This window comes from Leptodactylus fuscus, chromosome 6, assembly GCF_031893055.1.
Source record: "Leptodactylus fuscus isolate aLepFus1 chromosome 6, aLepFus1.hap2, whole genome shotgun sequence".
NCBI lineage: Eukaryota > Metazoa > Chordata > Amphibia > Anura > Leptodactylidae > Leptodactylus > Leptodactylus fuscus.
The window spans coordinates 85359975-85379817 of record NC_134270.1 but is presented as its reverse complement, the minus strand read 5'-3'; the positions used below and the strand labels follow the sequence as shown (position 1 = coordinate 85379817).

General features: G+C 39.0%; 1 protein-coding gene across 1 annotated transcript in view; it reads right to left on the bottom strand.

The window, feature by feature from the left end:
- CACNG6 (calcium voltage-gated channel auxiliary subunit gamma 6) overlaps positions 1 to 19843 on the bottom strand; it is a 125204-nt gene that overhangs the window by 8715 nt on the left and 96646 nt on the right. Inside the window, exon 2 of the mRNA XM_075276807.1 lies at positions 9825 to 9899. Within this exon, the coding sequence (XP_075132908.1) occupies positions 9825 to 9899 (75 nt within the window). The remainder of the gene's footprint in view (positions 1 to 9824; positions 9900 to 19843) is intronic.

Sequence of the window (19843 nt, the reverse complement as noted above, 5' to 3'; positions counted from 1 at the left end):
CTCTGGACCAGCATTTTGATATGCACTTTTACATTGATCCACTCACTGTAACCAAGTCTCACTTCCTGGGAAAAGGATCTGGATAAGTCCCTGTCTTCTGATAACGTTAAAAAGATCCACAAGTACTCTTGTGGTTTTTCCCCTTGTATATTGACTATAAGCTCTTATCCAGATGGTACAGGACCCCGACTTGTTATTCCACAAGAAAATTCACTGATGATAACAGCTGCTGTTGACGATTGCAGTTATAAACTAATTACGATATTTGGTGGACTTGTTCGGATATTTCTACCTCTTGGTCCCACATTCAGGATCATATAAGCAAAGCTGCTACCACTACATTTACACTGACTACAGAGAAAATATTCCTCTTCTTGCCATCCACTGACTTCAAGCCTTTGAGAGACCCATTAGTTGCACGTATGCTTGCTGCTGCAAAATCAGTGATTCCACAACACTAGTTTCAGATCTCCACCTCTTCTGTCCAAGTATGAGAGTTCATCAAAGGCATGTTTTGAAGAATTAATCAGTTTATAGAGGAGAACCCATCTTTGTTATGTGAAGATATGGCCCCATTGGCTGCAACTTACTGATGGCTGAATCAACTCCTCTCTCTAATTAATTTGCCACCTCTCCACCCCCTTCCCCCCCCCCTTTCTCTATATCCTAGCACTAACCGACTAATTCCCTCACTCAATTTTTTTCTTTTGCAGTCATAGAACTTGCCTAACTTGCAGTCATCGGCTCCATTCTCACGGAGTAACGCGTCGCCCATTTAGACACGTATACACGTGTCAGAGCTTGGCACTTCAAAACAGATCCCATTGATTTAATTGGGTGCCGGCTTACACGCGCAACACATTAAAATCAATGGGTTACAAAGCCTCCCATTGATTTCAATGTTTTACATGTAAGCCGGCACCCATTGAAATCAATGGGATCTGTTTTGAAGCGCTGTACTCTGACACGTGTGTACGTGCCTAAATGAGCGGCGGGTTACTCCGTGAGAGCGGAGCCATATAGTCAACCATAGCAAAGTAATCTAAGGTTAATTAGGAGGTCATCTACCCAACAGCTAAAGCTTTGCTGAAATTGTGACTTGTAACAGGACAATGAGCCAAAGTACACAATAAATCTACAACAGTATGGCTGAAAAAGTGGAGTTTGCATGAGCCAGACTCCAGACCTGAACCCAGTTGAAAATGCTGTATTGGGTACTGAAGTGAGATATGCATAAACAAATGCCCACAAACCTCAAAAAACTGACAAACATTGTGAGAGACTGATATGAAGTCATACATAAACCTATTACTTCAAATTGTTGCAGTTAATTCTTCAAACCAAATCATTTTCTAGGTTGTGCTTGTTTTTTGCAAATGGCTTTTCCATTTTGGCATAATTTTTCTTAAATAATGAAACTATGGAATCTGTAGTCAATTGTTCATCTGTGGCTGTATTTATCTAAACTTAAGTATAAAAAATGAAAAAGCCCCGACACCCCAATAATGTCCTTAGCACGGATATGTGGCTCAGTGTCAGCTCCTACCCAGACACCTACCCGGAGGGCGGTGAAAAATGCATTGAATGAATGAGACAAAAACCGGGATCAAGGGAGGGCCACTGGAGGGAATGCAAAGGAAACTAAAACTTAATAAATTATTTGTTTATTGGTTCCAAAAAAGTCAGGCAGAGGGTGGCTACTCGTTTCGACACCGAGCCGGTGTCTTCTTCAGGCCACTATAAAACAAAAACAATAAAATGCAATACTTACCTGTATAGTGACTTAAAAAAATATGAAGAAAAGTCTCTGCACATTTCTGCAGTTTTTATGTTGCAAAAAACACCCTGCTCGAATTGCAGCGAAAAAATGGTCTGACTTTGCATCGCCTTATCTATGACATTCTTACTCAGTGGAACTCCACCTTAAACCACAAGGACAATGTATTATGTGTATTATGTTTGTATTATGCTAATAACATGCTTGTCGCTGTGTAAGCAGCAGAGCATGCAGTCTGTAATGCTTGCCAGAATGTGCATAGTCCCAGGGGTCTGTCCAAGAATACTAACCGTCCAAATACAAACCCGTGCCTGCATAAATGCCACACTCACCTCAGGGCTGACTGAAGGTTTTTATAGCGCTGCCAACATTTAAGTTCCAAATTTTATTATTTTTGATTATTTTGGGGGAAGAATTGTCTCCTATGCTTACTCACTGTCCATATCCAAGATAAGTATTGGCTTACATACACAATAATATGTTTTTTTCTGAGGTGGTTGCTATTACTTTCCGCTATTACTTACCGAAAAAGATCTTTCATAATTCAGTGGATAATAAAGAATATGACATCAGACAGTTTATTAACCATGAAACCCACTGGAATTGTGTACGCAACCACTTGTCTCTGTCCTGAGATGTATTTTTAGAAAACCATCCAATAATTTCATAGGCATATCTCCCAGCATGTGAGTTCTAGTAACAATAAGTCAGATCTCTAGGGCAAGGTGATACGAAATAACTTATGTTTTGGGGTATATGTCAGAAGAAACCAGGTCCTAAAAAAGAAGAGCTAAAGATCTTGTTGCAAGAAGAAGCACGATGAAAACATTGTTTGTACGGTAAAGCATGGCAACTTCCCTCCTTTCCCTCCCCGTCTTTCAAATATCATAACTTTTATTATTTATACAGTATATAATATATTGCAAATAGTTATGTGAGGGCTTATACTTTTCATTATTAATTGTACTTTCATTTGCCACCATTTTGGGGTATTTTTTGGCAGTCCATATGAAATAATTTTATGATGTTCATTCTGCATTAAAAATGACATGGCAGCTTTGTCTGGAGGTTCATTATTATAACGGTGATACAATTTTTATATTGGTTAATATTACATTTTACTTTACAAATAAAACATAACTTTTTGAAAATAAATGATTTTCCTGGGGTCACCTTATTCTATAATAGAGATGAGCGAGCAGTGAAATATTCGATATTCGTTTCGAATAGCACCACAATATTCAACTATTCGAATATTGCGGCCGCAAAATTACGTGCGAAAATTATGCGCGTTATACGCCCGTAACGACCCATTGGAATATTGGGATCTGATTTGAGCGCTCACATTCTGACACTTGTATACGTGCCAGAATGCGAGCCCGTTAACTCCATGTGAACTGGCCCTAAGATTGTCTCTTCTTCAAGTAAGACACAAGATTCTTTGGAACCGGAAGGGGAAAAGCCAGTGAAGCCATTGTAGCAGTGTCTAGGCCATCTTTCAGAGCAGTTCATTCAGAGATTGAATTGGAGAAAAATAAGAACATTTACTGTGATCGAGTCTTCATGCATATTAGTGGGCATTGACAACCTAACATAGATCCTCATGCTGAGCTGGCCTCATTACTGAACAAGATCAACCAGAATAATCAGGGCTGGAAACAGCCATCACATCTTACCGAAAGGAATTACCCTCGGTTTGGAAAAAAGCCATCTAAACGTTGCACCTTTAATTAGGTTGAGCATTGCACCAGCAGAATGTTAGACCTTTTGGGTGAGTTGAGCCTTATACCAGCAGTGCTTTTGGCCCTTGAGGTGAGTTGAGCCTTTAAACAGCAGAGATTTAGTTTTTGGCCCTTTGGGTGAGTTGAGCCTTGCACCAGCATTTTTTTTTTAACTTTTTGGCCCTTGGGGTGAGTTGAGCCTTGCACCAGCATTTTTTTTTTAACTTTTTGGCCCTTGGGGTGAGTTGAGCCTTGCACCAGCAGCGTTTTACTTTTTGGCCCTTGGAGTGAGTTGAGCCTTGCACCAGCAGTATTTTACTTTTGGCCCTTGGGGTGAGTAGATCCCTGCACCAGCAGAATGGTAGGCCCTTATGGTGAATTGAGCCTTGTAGCAGCAGAGTGTTAGGCCCTTTGGGTGACCCCTAAAACATTGAGTTGCAGGCACTTGGGGTGGAGCCCTAAAACATTGCATTGCAGGCCCTTGTGGGGGAGCCCTAAAAATTGCATTGCAGGCCCTTGGGGGGAGCCCTAAAAAATTAATGAGGTAACCTCAGTGAGATTTTTTAAGTGTTACATTAGGGTGAAGGGGCTGGGGTTGGAGGAGGAGGAGGAGGAGGAGGAGGAAGATGAGTAACGTGGGTGCTGGCAGCTCCTCTCCAGTACCTGGACTGTGGACTGGATACCCAGCTGGATATCCACGTCCTCACCCCTTCTGCTACTGACGAGGGGCACTGCTGGCAGCCCCTCTCCAGTACCTGGACTGTGGACTGGATACCCAGCTGGATATCCGCGTCCACGTCCTTGCCCCCTTTTGCTACTGATGAGGGGCACTGCTGGCAGCCCCTCTCCAGTACCTGGACTGTGGACTGGATACCCAGCTGGATATCCATGTCCATGTCCTCGCCCACATCCTCTGCTGCTACCCTGCTGCATGATTGGCAGGTTCACTGTATGTGTACAGTGTTCCTGCAGTGTATCTCTGAAAAGAGCTGTTTTATAAGAACAAGGCTAAAATAAGTGTATCGCCCTGAGACCAAGCTCTCCCTAGCTCTCCAAAACTAAAATGAGATGAACATGGCTGACACTATTATTATGAATCAGAGGTCACCTGATTTTGGCAGCCAATGGCTTTTTCAGATTTTTTTTCAATACCTACGATGTCGTAGTTCCTGTCCCACATCCCCTGCACAGTTATTGGTGCAAAAAAAGTGCCAGGGAAGGTGGGAGGGGATACAAATTTTTACTGCATTTGCTGCGTGGTATTTGATTGGAATCAAATACCTCGAACAGCCTGATATTTGATCGAATACCAATTTGATCGAATGCTGTTCGCTCATCTCTAGTCTATAACTTTTCTACTGTACTGTTGATGGAGTTATGTCAGAGATCTTTACTTGCAGGGTAAGTTGTACTTTTTATTGGTACCAATATTTGGTATGTATGACTTTCTGATCACATTTTATTGTTATTTTTTGGGGGAATGCAAATTGACCAAAATACGTTAATTTGTGCATTGCGCTAAAAATATTTTTTTACAACGTTCATGTACAGGATAATTGACACTATTTTTGGATAGTGGGGACTTATACCCACACAAAGATACTCAACATATTTGTTTAATTTTTATTTACAATATATAAATTTTTAAATAAAAGTGTTCACTTTTTATTATTTATTTATTTATTTATTTATTTATTTATTTATTTGTGTGTTTCACTATGTGCATGTTTTTATTTCACTTTTTACATGTCCCACAATGGAACTTGAAGCTGAGATCTCATATCCCCCTTTCAATGTACTGCAATATATTGGAACTATGCATAGGCCGTCAGGAGGCCGTGGCCCTGCCTCTAGGCTGTCATGGCATCCCCTACAGACCTGCAATCTTATCTCAGTGGGGTCCCAGGGGCAACATGAGGGACTATCTTGCCCATAGAGCCCCTGAATGCCGCTATCACTATTGATCACGGCAATCAGAGGTTTAATCCGCCAGAGTCAGAGAATCTCTTGTGCTCACAGCATTATAGCACCGTACTATTACATAGTAAAAAAATAACTTAATCCCCAGTGGATTAAACAAAGATTTTACATTTTCTCCCTTTACTTGGGGAGTCTAGCATTCATTCTGTATACATAACCAGGCTATATACTCTTATTATTTATGTTTTGTTCCACAAATTCATGAGGTGACCATTGTGTAATTATAGAATAAATCAGTGGGTTGAGTTGCATAACCCCCCATATTAGAGAGAATTTTGACTTTAATATTGATTTTGGCAATAATACATTTTGGTTATAAGAGGAATACTAACCATGGTGATTAATGGTTAGACCATGTTATTCAATTGTAGTCATCTTTTTAGCATTGTGTTTAATACGTCCCTTGACCCATCCGATGCTGCTATCGACCAATCTCTAACATCCCCTTCATCTCCAAAATCTTGGAACGCATGGTCAATTCTCGTTTCATCTGCTATCCGCTAACTGTCTTCTTGACCTCTTACAATCTGGCTTCCACACTCTGCTCTCTACTGAACAGCCCTTACAAAAATCTCCAATCTCTGACAGCTAAATCTAATGGTGACTATTCTCTTCTAGTTCTTCAGGATCTCTCAGCAGCATTTGATACTGTTGAACACCAACTCCCGACTTGTCCTCACTATGCTCTGCTCTGTCAGCCTCACAGACAGGGCGTTTTCCTGGTTCTCCTCTTATCTCTCAGACCAAACTTTCAGTGTATCATTTGTGGGCTCTGTCTCTTCCCCTTGCTGTTGGCATTCCTCAGGGCTCAATCCTAGGCCCCCTGCTCTTCTCTCTCTATAAGGCACCTATTTGACAAACCATCACAATATTTGGCTTCCATCTTTATGGTGATGACAACCAACTATATAATTCATCCTGTGACATCACCCCTGCACTAATACAGAATACCCGTGACTGTTACTCTGCTATCTTAAAGATAAAGATGTCTTCGCTTTATCTGAAACTGAATCTCTCAAAGACTGAACTACTGCTGTTTCTACAATTTAAAAGACGAAACCCTGATACCTCTATTTCAGTCTCTGGCCTTACCGTAACTCCTAAGCAATATGCCCACTGCCTCAGGGTTATGTGTGACTCAGACCTTTCTTTGTCCCCACATATCCTATCACTTGCACACTCATATTGTCCCTACTTTAAAAATATCTCCAAAATACGCCATTTCCTAACCGCAGAAACATTAGAGACCCTTACTATTGCCCCGATTCACTCTTGACTTGACTTTACTATAACTTCCTGCTAACCGATCTTCCTCTTACTAAACTCCACCCTCTACAATCGATTGTGAACACAGCCGCCAGGTTCAGCTAACAATCTAAATGCTACAGCGATGCCGCTGGTCTGTGCCAGTCACTGCATTGGCTGCCTATTCATTACAGAATACACTATAAACTTATCACCCTTATCCAGAAGGCTCCATCATACTGCACCTCCCTACATTTCCTCCCTCATCTCTGTCTATCGCCCATCCTGTACTCTCCATTCAATCAATGACCTAACACTTACATTCTCTATAATCAGACCCTCCCACTCTAGTATCCAAGACTTCTCCCGAGTTGCTCCACTTCTCTGGAATGCTCTACCCCAGACAATCAGATTAACTCCCAATTTCTACAGCTTCAAATTAATCCTAAAGACACATCTTTTCAGACTGGCCTATCACAATTTCTAAATTAAATCCTTTTGCAGTTAGAATCCCTGAAACTAAACCTCCACTTTTCATGCTCCCACATTATTCCATAGGATATGATGCTGTATCAGACTGTAACTTTATATACAAAAAGGTGGTCACAGCCACACAATATATAAAAAAAGGTTTTTTGTTGGCTTACTTGTCGGATGTAACGAGACCAAAGAAGTGTCCTAAGAGTGTGCGGAGAGTCTTCCGGTGAGGTAACGGGGAAATGGCAGTGAGTTGATATCCAGCACTCTGAAACTTCTTTATATTAAAAGATATGAACTTTATTTCGGAGACATGCTCCCTTTAAAATCCATATGTACAAAATATGCACGAGTGCAGACGGGATGGTAAAGTGTAACCCGAAAAAAAACAACCAAAGTTGGTTTTTTACGGGTTACACTTTACCATCCTGTCTGCACTCGTGCATATTTTGTACATATGGATTTTAAAGGGAGCATGTCTCCGAAATAAAGTTTATATCTTTTAATATAAAGAAGTCTCAGAGTGCTGGGTATCAACTCACTGCTGTAACTTTATATGCCCAGGTACCATCTGCAAATTATAAGACACAGGCTGCCCCCACCTCATAGATTGTAAGCTCTTGTGAGCAGGGCTCTCAGTCACACTGTGTGAATTTACTTACTACTCTGTAATGCCTCATTTTGTCTGTACTTGACCCCTACAAATTGTAAAGTGCTGCAGAATATGTTGGCGCTATATAAACAAAATGTATTATTATTATTATTATTATTATTATTATTATTAATAACATAAGATAATCCTTTAATTGTCCCACTCTGCGGGGCACCACTCTGGAGCATTATATTATGCAGGGGCCACTGAGGAGCATTATACTTTGCTGGGGTCACTGTGGAGCATCATATTGTGCGGGGACCACTGTGGAGCATATTATACTATGTGGGGGTCATTGGGGACCATTTTTCTGTTGTATGTATGAATGTGTGTATATATTTAATTACCAAAAAAGAGCATGAAGAATTCATTTTTGTCCTGAAGCTTTTTCACTGTAACTGTAATGATGATATATGGAGGTGATTAAAATATTACAGCCAAAGGAGAAATGTATTGAGTGAGTGGGAACTAGGAGTCTAAAGATGGCTGCTGAGGGTGTAGTGGGAAGGATAGCTTGGGAAATAGGAAAGGGGAGTGAGTGAGAAAGGGATGAGGAATACCAAATTTTTCAGACTATAACAGGGGGGTGGAGGAGCGGAATTGCAGCATTGCCACGCTCCTGCCGTCTCTGGCTTCTTGCAGTGGCAGGAGTGTGGTGATGCTGCGGGCCCCGGCACTTGTTCCAGTGGCTAACCCCCCCCCCCCCACAGCATTGGCTGTTCTATTACAGTGGATGCAGTGTCTGTAAGAATAATGGCCATAGCAACCATGTCTCCATTGCAATACACTTGTATTGCAGTCTATGGGACTTGCAAGAAAATGATTGCAGATTCAAGCCTCCTTGGGGGGCTAATAAAATAGTACGTTTTACATTACCTCCCTTCTTTAGAATACATATAAAAGTAGAACATTACTGTAAAACATATACACATTAGGTATCTTTGTGTCTGAAAATACCCGATCTAGTAATATTTTTTCCTTTACAGTGAACGTCAAAATCAAAAGTGCCAAACTGCCACTTTTTTTACCATTTTTCCTCTGATTTAAATAAAAGGAGATCTAAGCAATAGACATTTCCCAAAATGGTATAACTAAAAAAACGCAATAAAACACTGCAGGGTCACCTGTCAATGTGGCCTTGCAGCTGTTGCAAAACTACAAATCCCATGTAATAAAAATGTTACCATTTTTTTGCTTTAAAATTTTTTCCCTATTTTCCTCGTCTAAGACCTAGGTGCGACTTATAGTCTGAAAAATACGGTAAGTGAGAAAGAGAGTGAAAGTGAGTCAGCTCTGAGTGCAGACCAAGGAAAAATTGTTCCAAGAGCACAAAAAATGTTGCTCACATTCCTCAAAGTTATTAAATGTTACTATAAGTGGGGTATATTTGCTAGCTATGTCTAATATGTCTAATATGTCTAATATTTAAGCAACATAATCATGAGTGTGTCAGATTTCCCAGCCTAAATATTATGCCAGGAGAGGGACTCCTAGGATTATAGCCATCTCCGATGCTAAGAGTCCCTGCCTCACAGGGATATACTGTCCTATACCTATTACAACACAGGACAATGTGTTGCTGGGAGGCAGGGACTCTTAGCATCAGAGATGACTATTATGCTAGGATCCCCTCTCTGGGCATGATGTTCAGCCAGTAAATCCAGTGAACACACAGATGGAGGTGAAACTCCATTGTGTGAATGAGACAAGTGAGTCTTTGTTTAAGTAAAGCTCTTCTGGACAGGACATTAAGAAAGATTTGCAGGAAAGCCAGAATATATTGCCTAGGAATAGTGTGGTACCTAAAAGACTGGGTTTCCTCTATGTATATAGCCACATATCTAGAAATACATAGACAGAAAAATAGAAGTGTATTTTAAATATACATTTTTATGCCACCTCTTTAACTCATACATAAAATGTTTACATTGTCACAAGGAATAAAGGACAGCTTGTAAGTAGTAAAACTTACCCTTGTGTGTTACACGCTGAAATATGTATGCATTTTCCCCCGTAGTAAAGAACTTGAAATATGTACAGTTAGAATCTAAAAAAATAAAAATACTGAAGTAAATAACAAGTTTACAGTAAATGCATCTATAAAAGAGGTTCATAAATACATAAAAGCATAGTTCAGATATTACAGTACAGATCTGTTTAACAATGTCAGACTAAACTGAATTAAAAGAGTATTCCCATCTTGCATACAGATATAGGTTCCAGAAATGGGACATGCATCTACCTTACATTTATAGCATGTTTTGTGAATATGCCAAAAATGTACAATAGTTGCAGGCCCCAGATCTTGAACCCATGTTTATGAAAAGGTTTCCAACTTACAACTGCAATATGTGTGGAGGTGCCTGCACATGTGCTGTTGTCACCATTCACTTCTATGCAAGTACAGAATAAAGCAAAACACATGCATCCACCTCTCTTCTCACTGTGATGTTAAGACAGAGGTTGGGTGACTCCTTTTTTCACAATGGGTATCCCCCTTTCATTGCATTCTGTGTGCATGTATAAAACAACAGAATTGCTGGTTGAGTAATTGCTATTATTTTTTTGTAAATACATGTGGGAAGTGGCAAATAGGTATAGTACCTGCTCTCCAGTGCAGCTAATATGCCAACAGATATCTAATATCCAGTGTAAAGTAAGGACAATTCTTTAGTCAGTCCATCATTATCATTGTTGACATATAAAGCCATTCACAACTTGTCCACTCCATACATCTTTGACCTAATCTCCTGCTACCAACCCACACATCCCCTCTGGTCCTCTTAAGACCTCCTACTCCAGTTAGGTCTTAACCGCTCTTTGCACAACCACCTCTAAAACTTCTCCTGTGCATACCCCATACTCCGGAGCTTAACACATAAAACTTTCCTCCACTATCGCAGTACAGTATAGAAATCCATATAATATGTAACGTTTCAGTCCTCCTGGACTTTTGGCAGACAATTGGATCTCCACTAGCAGAAAATAGAATGGAGGAGCTAGACATGATGCTTTCTGGCTCCTCCAGCTTATCTCCAGCTACTAATGGTGAAAGTAGTCTAACAAAAGTTCAGGAGGACTGAAACATTGCATATTATATGATTTACTATGAATCCACAAATAAAGGGGACATCTAGCACGGCCGAAGTTGTAATATTAAAACTTCTTCTTTATTTTTAACTTAGTATAAAAGTCAAATCATCACACGTGTTTTTCCTGTGACACGTGCGATGATTTGACTTTTATACTAAGTTAAAAATAAAGAAGTTTTAATATTACAACTTCGGCCGTGCTGGATGTCCCCTTTATTTGTGGATTCATCGCTTTTGCTCCAAACCGTGGGAGTTTTCACCCGGGCAAGGCTTAACAAAGACATATGATGAGAAGTGAAATCGTGAAAATATATCTGCAAGTGGGCTGAGTATTTTCCTCTTTTCCCCTTTTTTCACCTAACAATGCATTTATATGATTTGCTATACTAAAATAAATTGTTGATTACGTAGATAATCTTTTTTCCCTTAGTGCCAACAGCAGCACAATACGGGCCTTGTTCTGCTGTTGAACGACGTCCAAAAACGCATAGGTTTTCATTTTTTGTTTGCTTTTTTAAGCAAGCCCAAAAAACTTTCACAAAAACATTTCTGTTATGGAAGCTTAAAACTAAGGCTAAAAAGCAGCTTTTTTGTTGCAGATTTTTGCTGCTGTGTTTTGAGCCAAAAGTCGAGTGGAGTTTAGCACAGATATTCGGCAGAGGTTTCCTCTGCCGACTTTCTGCTTTAATTATATCTATAGGGAAACCACCAGCTTTTCCATAGGTATAATTGATATGCTGCCATTTCCAAAACCCCAACGGTTTTGGAAATAGTAGCGTGTCCGCTGTGCATATTTTATCACAAAGTGGGAATGGGATTTGCTAGAGTCCCATCCACTTTGCAGTGACTGTAAAACATCATGGTTTTTTTTTCCAACCTTTATCTAAGGCTTGCATACTGACTGAAAACTTGAAAATGTTCCAAAAGCAAGAATTATGAAGAATATTCTGACACTGTAATTTAGGCTAAGTATATGGTTTTCATATCCAGTTCTAAGAGAGAAAATCTGTTAATATATATTGTGTAATGATGTAAAATTGTTAAATGGGCTGAGCGCCATGAACTATGGAACAACTTGTCAGTCAGTCCTCATGATGAATTTCACACTCTCTGATCTTGTTATCACTGACATTAAAGCAGACATTTTTCCTAGCTTCCATTTGTCATCATGGTTATAGTGGTGCCAGTTGGATTAGCACTTGAAACAGAATAAAGTATATGCAGAATATACTGAACATATCCTTCATACATACAGTTTATGCCATACTGAAGCTCTACTTTTGTTAATATAGTAGAGGAGATTCATTAAGACTAGCATATGAAATGGGAGAAGGTGAGCTGTGATCATCACATATTTAAGACGTCTGCCACCCATTCACACCTGAGAGCTTGTAACACTAACGAGTCACATGACACCGGGGAGGGAAAATGGCTAATTGGGCACCATTTCACTTAGCAATGTACTCACTTTTGTTGCCAGGGGTTTAGACATTAATGGCTGTCTGTTGAGTGATTTTGATGGCACACCAAATTTACACTGTTACACAAGGCGTACTCTGACTACTTTACATTGTATCAACATGCCATATCTTCATGAAAAAATATAATGAAATAATTACAAAAATTGTGAGGCGTCTACTAACTTTGGTGAGATACTGTAAGCGTTACCTTCCATTTCAAACATGTCTGTGATGATAATGAGGTGACTACTGAAAGGATATCTTTACAGAACAGAAAGCATCAGAATATTGTATTTTTTTGAGTATTTTAAATCTAAATAGTGACATGAAAAATGACAAAAAAATGTTTTATATATATATATATATATATATATAATTGTAAAAAAAATTCAAATAATAGGTCATAAAACATTAATTTCATCTGTATTTTAGAGTCATTTATGTTTAAAATAAGTTGTTTGCAGTGAGAACTAAAAAATAAGCTCTTCTGGGATAAGATTCTTCATACCATGTAATCTATGTATAGAATCTCCTCTCTATAATTGGAAAAATTTTACAAAGTAGAGTATATACAGTGTATTACACATTTACTACTGTTCAGTTTATCCATTTTAATGTTACTGTAGAAATTCTAAAATGTTGTTATACATGTATGTTTTAAGCAGAAAACAAATTTTATACATAAGTGGAACAACCCCACATTTGTATCTTTATACTTTAAAGGGATCCTATCACTCAGATGGCATTTTTGTCCCTAACACGTCGGAATAGCCTTAAGAAAGGCTATTCGTCTCCTACCTTTAGATGTCTTCTCCGCGCCGTCGTTCCGTAGAAATACTGGATTTTGCCGGTATGCAAATGAATTCTCCCGCAGCACTGGGGGCGTCCTCAATGCTGCCTGATAACTCTATAGTCCCGCCTCCATCTTCTTCAGAAACATCATCTTCCTGTGTCTTCTTCCGGCGGAGGTGGTGAAACTAGTAGGCCTCGGGCAGAGCCTACTGCGCATGCCCGAGGCCACAAGAAAAATGGCTGCTTACTCAGTAAGCGCGGAGAAGACATCTAAAGGTAGGAGACGAATAGCCTTTCTTAAGGCTATTCCGACGTGTTAGGGACAAAAAATGCCATCTGAATGATAGTATCCCTTTAATCCACCCAACCACATTATTCACTTGGTCGCTCTCCTCTGTACCCACTCTAGCTACATTGTTTCTATATACATGAATTCTACATTTGGCCTTTCCAGGCCTTACCTTAGTGATTATGATTAAACGATAATCTTGAGCATCTATTCCTCTCTTAATGCAGCCTATGATTTTGTTTGTTTCCGCAGCAGTTGCCAGGTCCTGCTTTCTAAAGTTAAGCTTATTGTCCACCAATGTCCCCAAGTCTTTTTTATCAGTAGTATTACCCAGTGTTACATGAATTAGAAAATTACATTATTAAGAATGACTGGAGCTGTGGCTTTGTCATAATGGTCTTCTAAGTACAAAACTGTTGGTTCAAGACCTCAAGTAAGCCATGTGGGAAAATAGTTACAATACCGGGGGAATCAACTGTACGTTATGCTTTAATAAACTATGGCAATAATAATGCCCTATGCTCCTTTCCAAATATGACTCCCACCCTAACAAGAGCACTTCCAATACTACACTGTATTAATTGATCCCAACACATTTTGTCCTGTATCCACCAGGACTCATCAGGGAACACAGAATAATTGTGTGGATAAACAAAAGTTTCCTCTAATCTTCAAGAAAGATCAGCTTCAACAATGCTTATATTGGTATTTATACTTAAAACGTATTTATATGCCTAGCTCAGTCATTGCTGGAATGTGAGCAAATGTAAATTAGGTCTTTTGCAAACTCAGGTTTGTAATATTCCTGCTGCTGGCTTCTTTATTCTGCTTATACCAATTCTATGTTTACTTGCCTATGTGGGCGTTCTGCTTAAAGCTTTACCTGCAAATGGTACAAGAGATAATAGCGCACTGCTGCAGTCGGAAGTCCAAGTAGAAAATCATTCATCAGAATAAGAGAAAATAGAAGCGCAAGCAACTTTGTTGTGGCAGGAAGTACAATCACAACGCTTTCTAAAGCTTTATCTCTTCCTACTTCTAATACACATGTTCTCTATATTACACAGGATGGGCATTTTTTTCTGTTAACTATACAAAATTACATCCTTTTGCTTTTTTTTTGGCAAGACATGTACATCTCATTCATACTCTCAAGGCACAATTTGCTACTACATAGAATTCTATTATATTCCTAATAAAACTCTTTTTCCAATTCAGCAAAATATTTTCATGTGACATGGGGAAGGCATTGGAAATCCACCATGTTCTATTTAGTTTCATTATTCTACAGCTCTTATAAATAATTATATATATATATATATATATATATATATATATATATATATAGTAAACATTAGTGTAGCTACAGAAAAAAAGGCCCCATATCAAGATTTTGATCACCCAACCAGACACACAGAGTGTATCACCCACTTACCTGGCGCCCACATGGTATAATGTCCCCCTTTCCATTACCCCCAGATTATGTAATGTCTTCCATTTAATGTCTCCAATGCAGTTTATTGCTTACTTTATTGCCCACCATGCAGTTAACTTTTACTATCAATGCCCTGAAGCTGTTCAGTATTGGGGCATAATGTGTGGTTCCCACAGGAGGCTCAAGGTGAAGTGGCCATAGCAGTACACAGGAAGGGGACGAGTAACTGAATATATTAAAAAAAAAATAAAAATGGGGGACCAGGCCATGTTGCTATGGCAGTCGTTCTACTACTTATTGTAATTGTTCAGAAGCAGTGGTTTACTCTGTGCACATTTATATATATATATATATATATATATATATATATATATATATATATATACATATTTAACCATATACCTGATAATACTTTTTTTTGAGACTGCAGAGTGCCACCATTACCAATAATTTAAAATTTGTAGCTGTAGTAGTAATACTATTCTTACATCTTCATAAGCCATTAGTATTCTGATTTGTTTTTGTATAGTCATAGAGACTTTCATTTGTCATCTCAGTTACTGTATATTGCATCTCTCTTGATAAATTATCTATCTATCTATTTATTATTTTTTATACACTTTTTTGTATGTTTTATAATGACATATCTATATTTCTTGGACATTTTTTGGTATACTATTATACTATTATAACGTTTGGAGGACACTTTGTTATGAGTAAAGGTTGCATATGGAAGTAGCACAGTATTTCACGGATAGCACACTGTCCCATTCTTTTCTATGGGCCTGTACACACGACCATGATTTTCACTGTCCTGTGTGCGGGCCAACAGTCCGGGCTGCATCAGATAGGACAGGTCCTATTCCTGTCCTATTTTGCGGCCCGTTCTTCCGAGGCTCATATTCATTTAATGAAAGGAGCAATGGAAGCATCATACATGGGTAGTACATGGGGACATCCCCGTGTCCCCCATATGCAGCCCATGTTTTTAATTCACAGCAGGCAGGTTGCAGCACGGTCTCCTGAAACCAGCCTCAGACTGATAAGCCATAACTACATAGGAAAGATGGACACAGGGAACATTTCACTACAGAGATGGAGTTAAAAGAAAAAAGACAATTTTTTGTATGGCTACAGTGAGTACATCCACATCTTTTTCAGAAGTGAGGATAGAAAAGTGATAGAAGAGCAGGATCCCAGTGAAACAATATTTACCATTGGAGTTACATTTCTGCTCAGTGCTCAGTTAGCTCAGGGCTCAGCCAATAAGAGCTGCATCACCAGAGAGCTTCTAGGAGGAACATTGTCGCAGTCAGACCAATTTTTCAGCAGTCAGGGCAAAGTAACAAGGTCTCCCTTCACAGTCACTGAGAACCATGGGAGTGCAGCAGGTGGGAGATGTCAGCAGGACTGCTAGGAGAGAAACACAGCAAGTTGAAGATCTCAGCTTCGTTTCAGACCAGCCAGCAGAAACTGTAAAGAATAGTCAGACAGAATAGGACTTATGATGACTGCACAAGTAAGAAATAAGTCCAGGAACAGCCTAAGACCAGCAGCAAGTTCAGTACTGGAATTAACAGTTAGGTGTACAGAGTAGAGTATATAGCCAGGTACATACAACCAGAGCCTATTTTGCTTTGAAATAAATCTAGGTTTTACAATGTAACTGCTTGCAATCCAGAAAGTTTCTTTAGAGGAGCAAAGATTAAGTTTGAACATTGCACAGATCTACTAATGTGGTAACGACTAAACCCTGGAATAAACAGGGCACAATGCGGCACATCTTTTGACAAATCGGGCACATCTTTGGCACATCCTGGGACATCTAACTTGTGATCAACCTTATTGACATGATAGACACATGGGTGTGGATTCTCATAAAAGGGGAAGTGGCTTAAATGTACTACAATAAGTCAAAAATCCACCAAAACAGTGGTAAACATGGTCAATATTTTTGTATTTATTTATTTTAAAAAAGTAGGAAATTTTATAAAAATTTCAAAAAATTGCAATTGCAATTGCAATTGTGAAATTCTCTGCTTTTCACACAGTTATACCACCCAAATACATTAATAAATATTATTTACCATATCTCTGCTTTATATTGGCATAATCTATTGATTTTTTAAATTTATTTTGGATATTAGAAGGCTTACAAGTTTTACAGTGATTTTCCAGATTTGCAAGAAAATTCCCCAAACTAATTTTTTTAGGGACCACTTCAGTTATGAATTATAAAGGCCTATACAATCCTATGAAAAAGTTTGGGCACCCCTATTAATCTTAATCATTTTTAGTTCTAAATATTTTGGTGTTTGCAGCAGTCATTTCAGTTTAATATATCTAATAACTGATGGACACAGTAATATTTCAGGATTGAAATGAGGTTTATTGTACTAACAGAAAATGTGCAATATGCATTAAACCAAAATTTGACCAGTGCAAAAGTATGGGCACCTCAACAGAAAAGTGACATTAATATTTAGTAGATCCTGCTTTTGCAAAGATAACAGCCTCTAGTCGCTTCCTGTAGCTTTTAATCAGTTCCTGGATCCTGGATGAAGGTATTTTGGACCATTCCTCTTTACAAAACAATTCAAGTTCAGTTAAGTTTGATGGGCGCCGAGCATGGACAGCCCGCTCTCAAATGATCTGAAAACAAAGATTGTTCAACATAGTTGTTCAGGGTAAGGATACAAAAAGTTGTCTCAGAGATTTAACCTGTCAGTTTCCACTGTGAGGAACATAGTAAGGAAATGGAAGACCACAGGGACAGTTCTTGTTAAGCCCAGAAGTGGCAGGCCAAGAAAAATATCAGAAAGGCAGAGAAGAAGAATGGTGAGAAGAGTCAAGGACAATCCACAGACCACCTCCAAAGAGCTGCAGCATCATCTTGCTGCAGATGGTGTCACTGTGCATCGGTCAACAATACAGCGCACTTTGCACAAGGAGAAGCTGTATGGGAGAGTGATGAGAAAGAAGCCGTTTCTGCAAGCACGCCACAAACAGAGTCGCCTGAGGTATGCAAAAGCACATTTGGACAAGGCAGCTTCATTTTGGAAGAAGGTCCTGTGGACTGATGAAACAAAGATTGAGTTGTTTGGTCATACAAAAAGGCGTTATGCATGGTGTCCAAAAAAAACAGCATTCCAAGAAAAACACTTGCTATCCACTGTAAAATTTGGTGGAGGTTCCATCATGCTTTGGGGCTTTATGGCCAATGCCGGCACCGGGAATCTTGTTAAAGTTGAGGGTCGCATGGATTCCACTCAGTATCAGCAGATTCCTGAGAATAATGTTCAAGAATCAGTGACGAAGTTGAAGTTACGCCGGGGATGGATATTTCAGCAGTACAATGTCCAAACACTGCTCCAAATCGACTCAGGCATTCATGCAGAGGAACAATTACAATGTTCTGGAATGGCCATCTCAGTCCCCAGACCTGAATATCATTGAACATCTGTGGGATGATTTGATGCTCGGCGACCATCAAACTTAACTGAACTTGAATTGTTTTGTAAAGAGGAATGGTCCAAAATACCTTCATCCAGGATCCAGGAACTGATTAAAAGCTACAGGAAGCGACTAGAGGCTGTTATCTGTGCAAAAGGAGGATCTACTAAATATTAATGTCACTTTTCGCTTGAGGTGCCCATACTTTTGCACCAGTCAAATTTTGGTTTAATGCATATTGCACATTTTCTGTTAGTACAATAAACCTCATTTCAATCCAGAAATATTACTGTGTCCATCAGTTATTAGATATATCAAACTGACATGGCTGCTGCAAACACCAAAATATTTAGAACTAAAAATGATTAAGATTAATAGGGGTGCCCAAACTTTTTCATAGGACTGTATAATAGAAACCCCCATAAATTACCCCATTTTCAAAACTGCACCCCTCGAACAAATTCAAAACATAATTTGGTATGTTTGTTATCTCTTTAAGCATTTCATAAAAATATAAATAATATGGAGGTGAAATTTACACAGTTCATTTTTTTTTCACTAATACATTCATTTAGACCTAAAATTGACACATTCACAAAGAGTTAAAGGAGAAAATGTATCTAACAGTTACATGTGGGTGTAAACTGATGTTTGGGCATACGGCAGCAAATAGAAGGGAAGAAACGACACTGGACGTGTGAAAAGCAGATTTTGCTGGAACAATTTTTCGGTGCCATGTCTCATTTGTAAAGCCCCTAGAGTACCAATATAATTAAAACCCCCAAAGGGAGCCTCACATTGAAAGCAATAGGTAAAGAAGCCTCCCATTGACACCAATAGAAATGCCGACACCAATAGAAATCAATGGGATCTGTTTTAACGCCACTCATTCTGAACGAGTTTACCTTCAGAATGAGCGGAGCGTAAACTCCATGTGAATGCTCCTTAAAAGTGCACCCATTTTGGAAATTACATGCCTCACAGAATTCATCAAGGGGTTTACTGAGCATTTTGATCCCACAGCCGTTTCACAGATTTTTTAGCATTGGGATGTGCAAATGAAAAATTATTAAACGTCACTTTATCCCCAAAGCTTTCATTTTCACAAGGGATTAAAGGAGAGAAAGCCCCACACAGTTTGTTACACAATTTATCCTGAACAAGGCAATACCCCATATGTGATCATAATCTGCTGTATGGGTACATAGTGGGGCTCAGAATGAAAGAGAACTATTTTGGTTTTGGAGGGCAGATTTTACTGGAATAGTCTTCAGGTGCCATGTCACATTTGCAGAGCCCCTAGAGTACCAATATAATGAAAACCCCCTAAAAGTGACCCCATTTTGGAAATTACACTCCGCACAGAATTCATCAAGGGGTAGAGAGAACATTTTTACCTCTCAGCTGTTTCACAGATTTTAGTAACATTAGTACTTAAAAATGAAAATTTACTTTTTTTTCCAATAAATC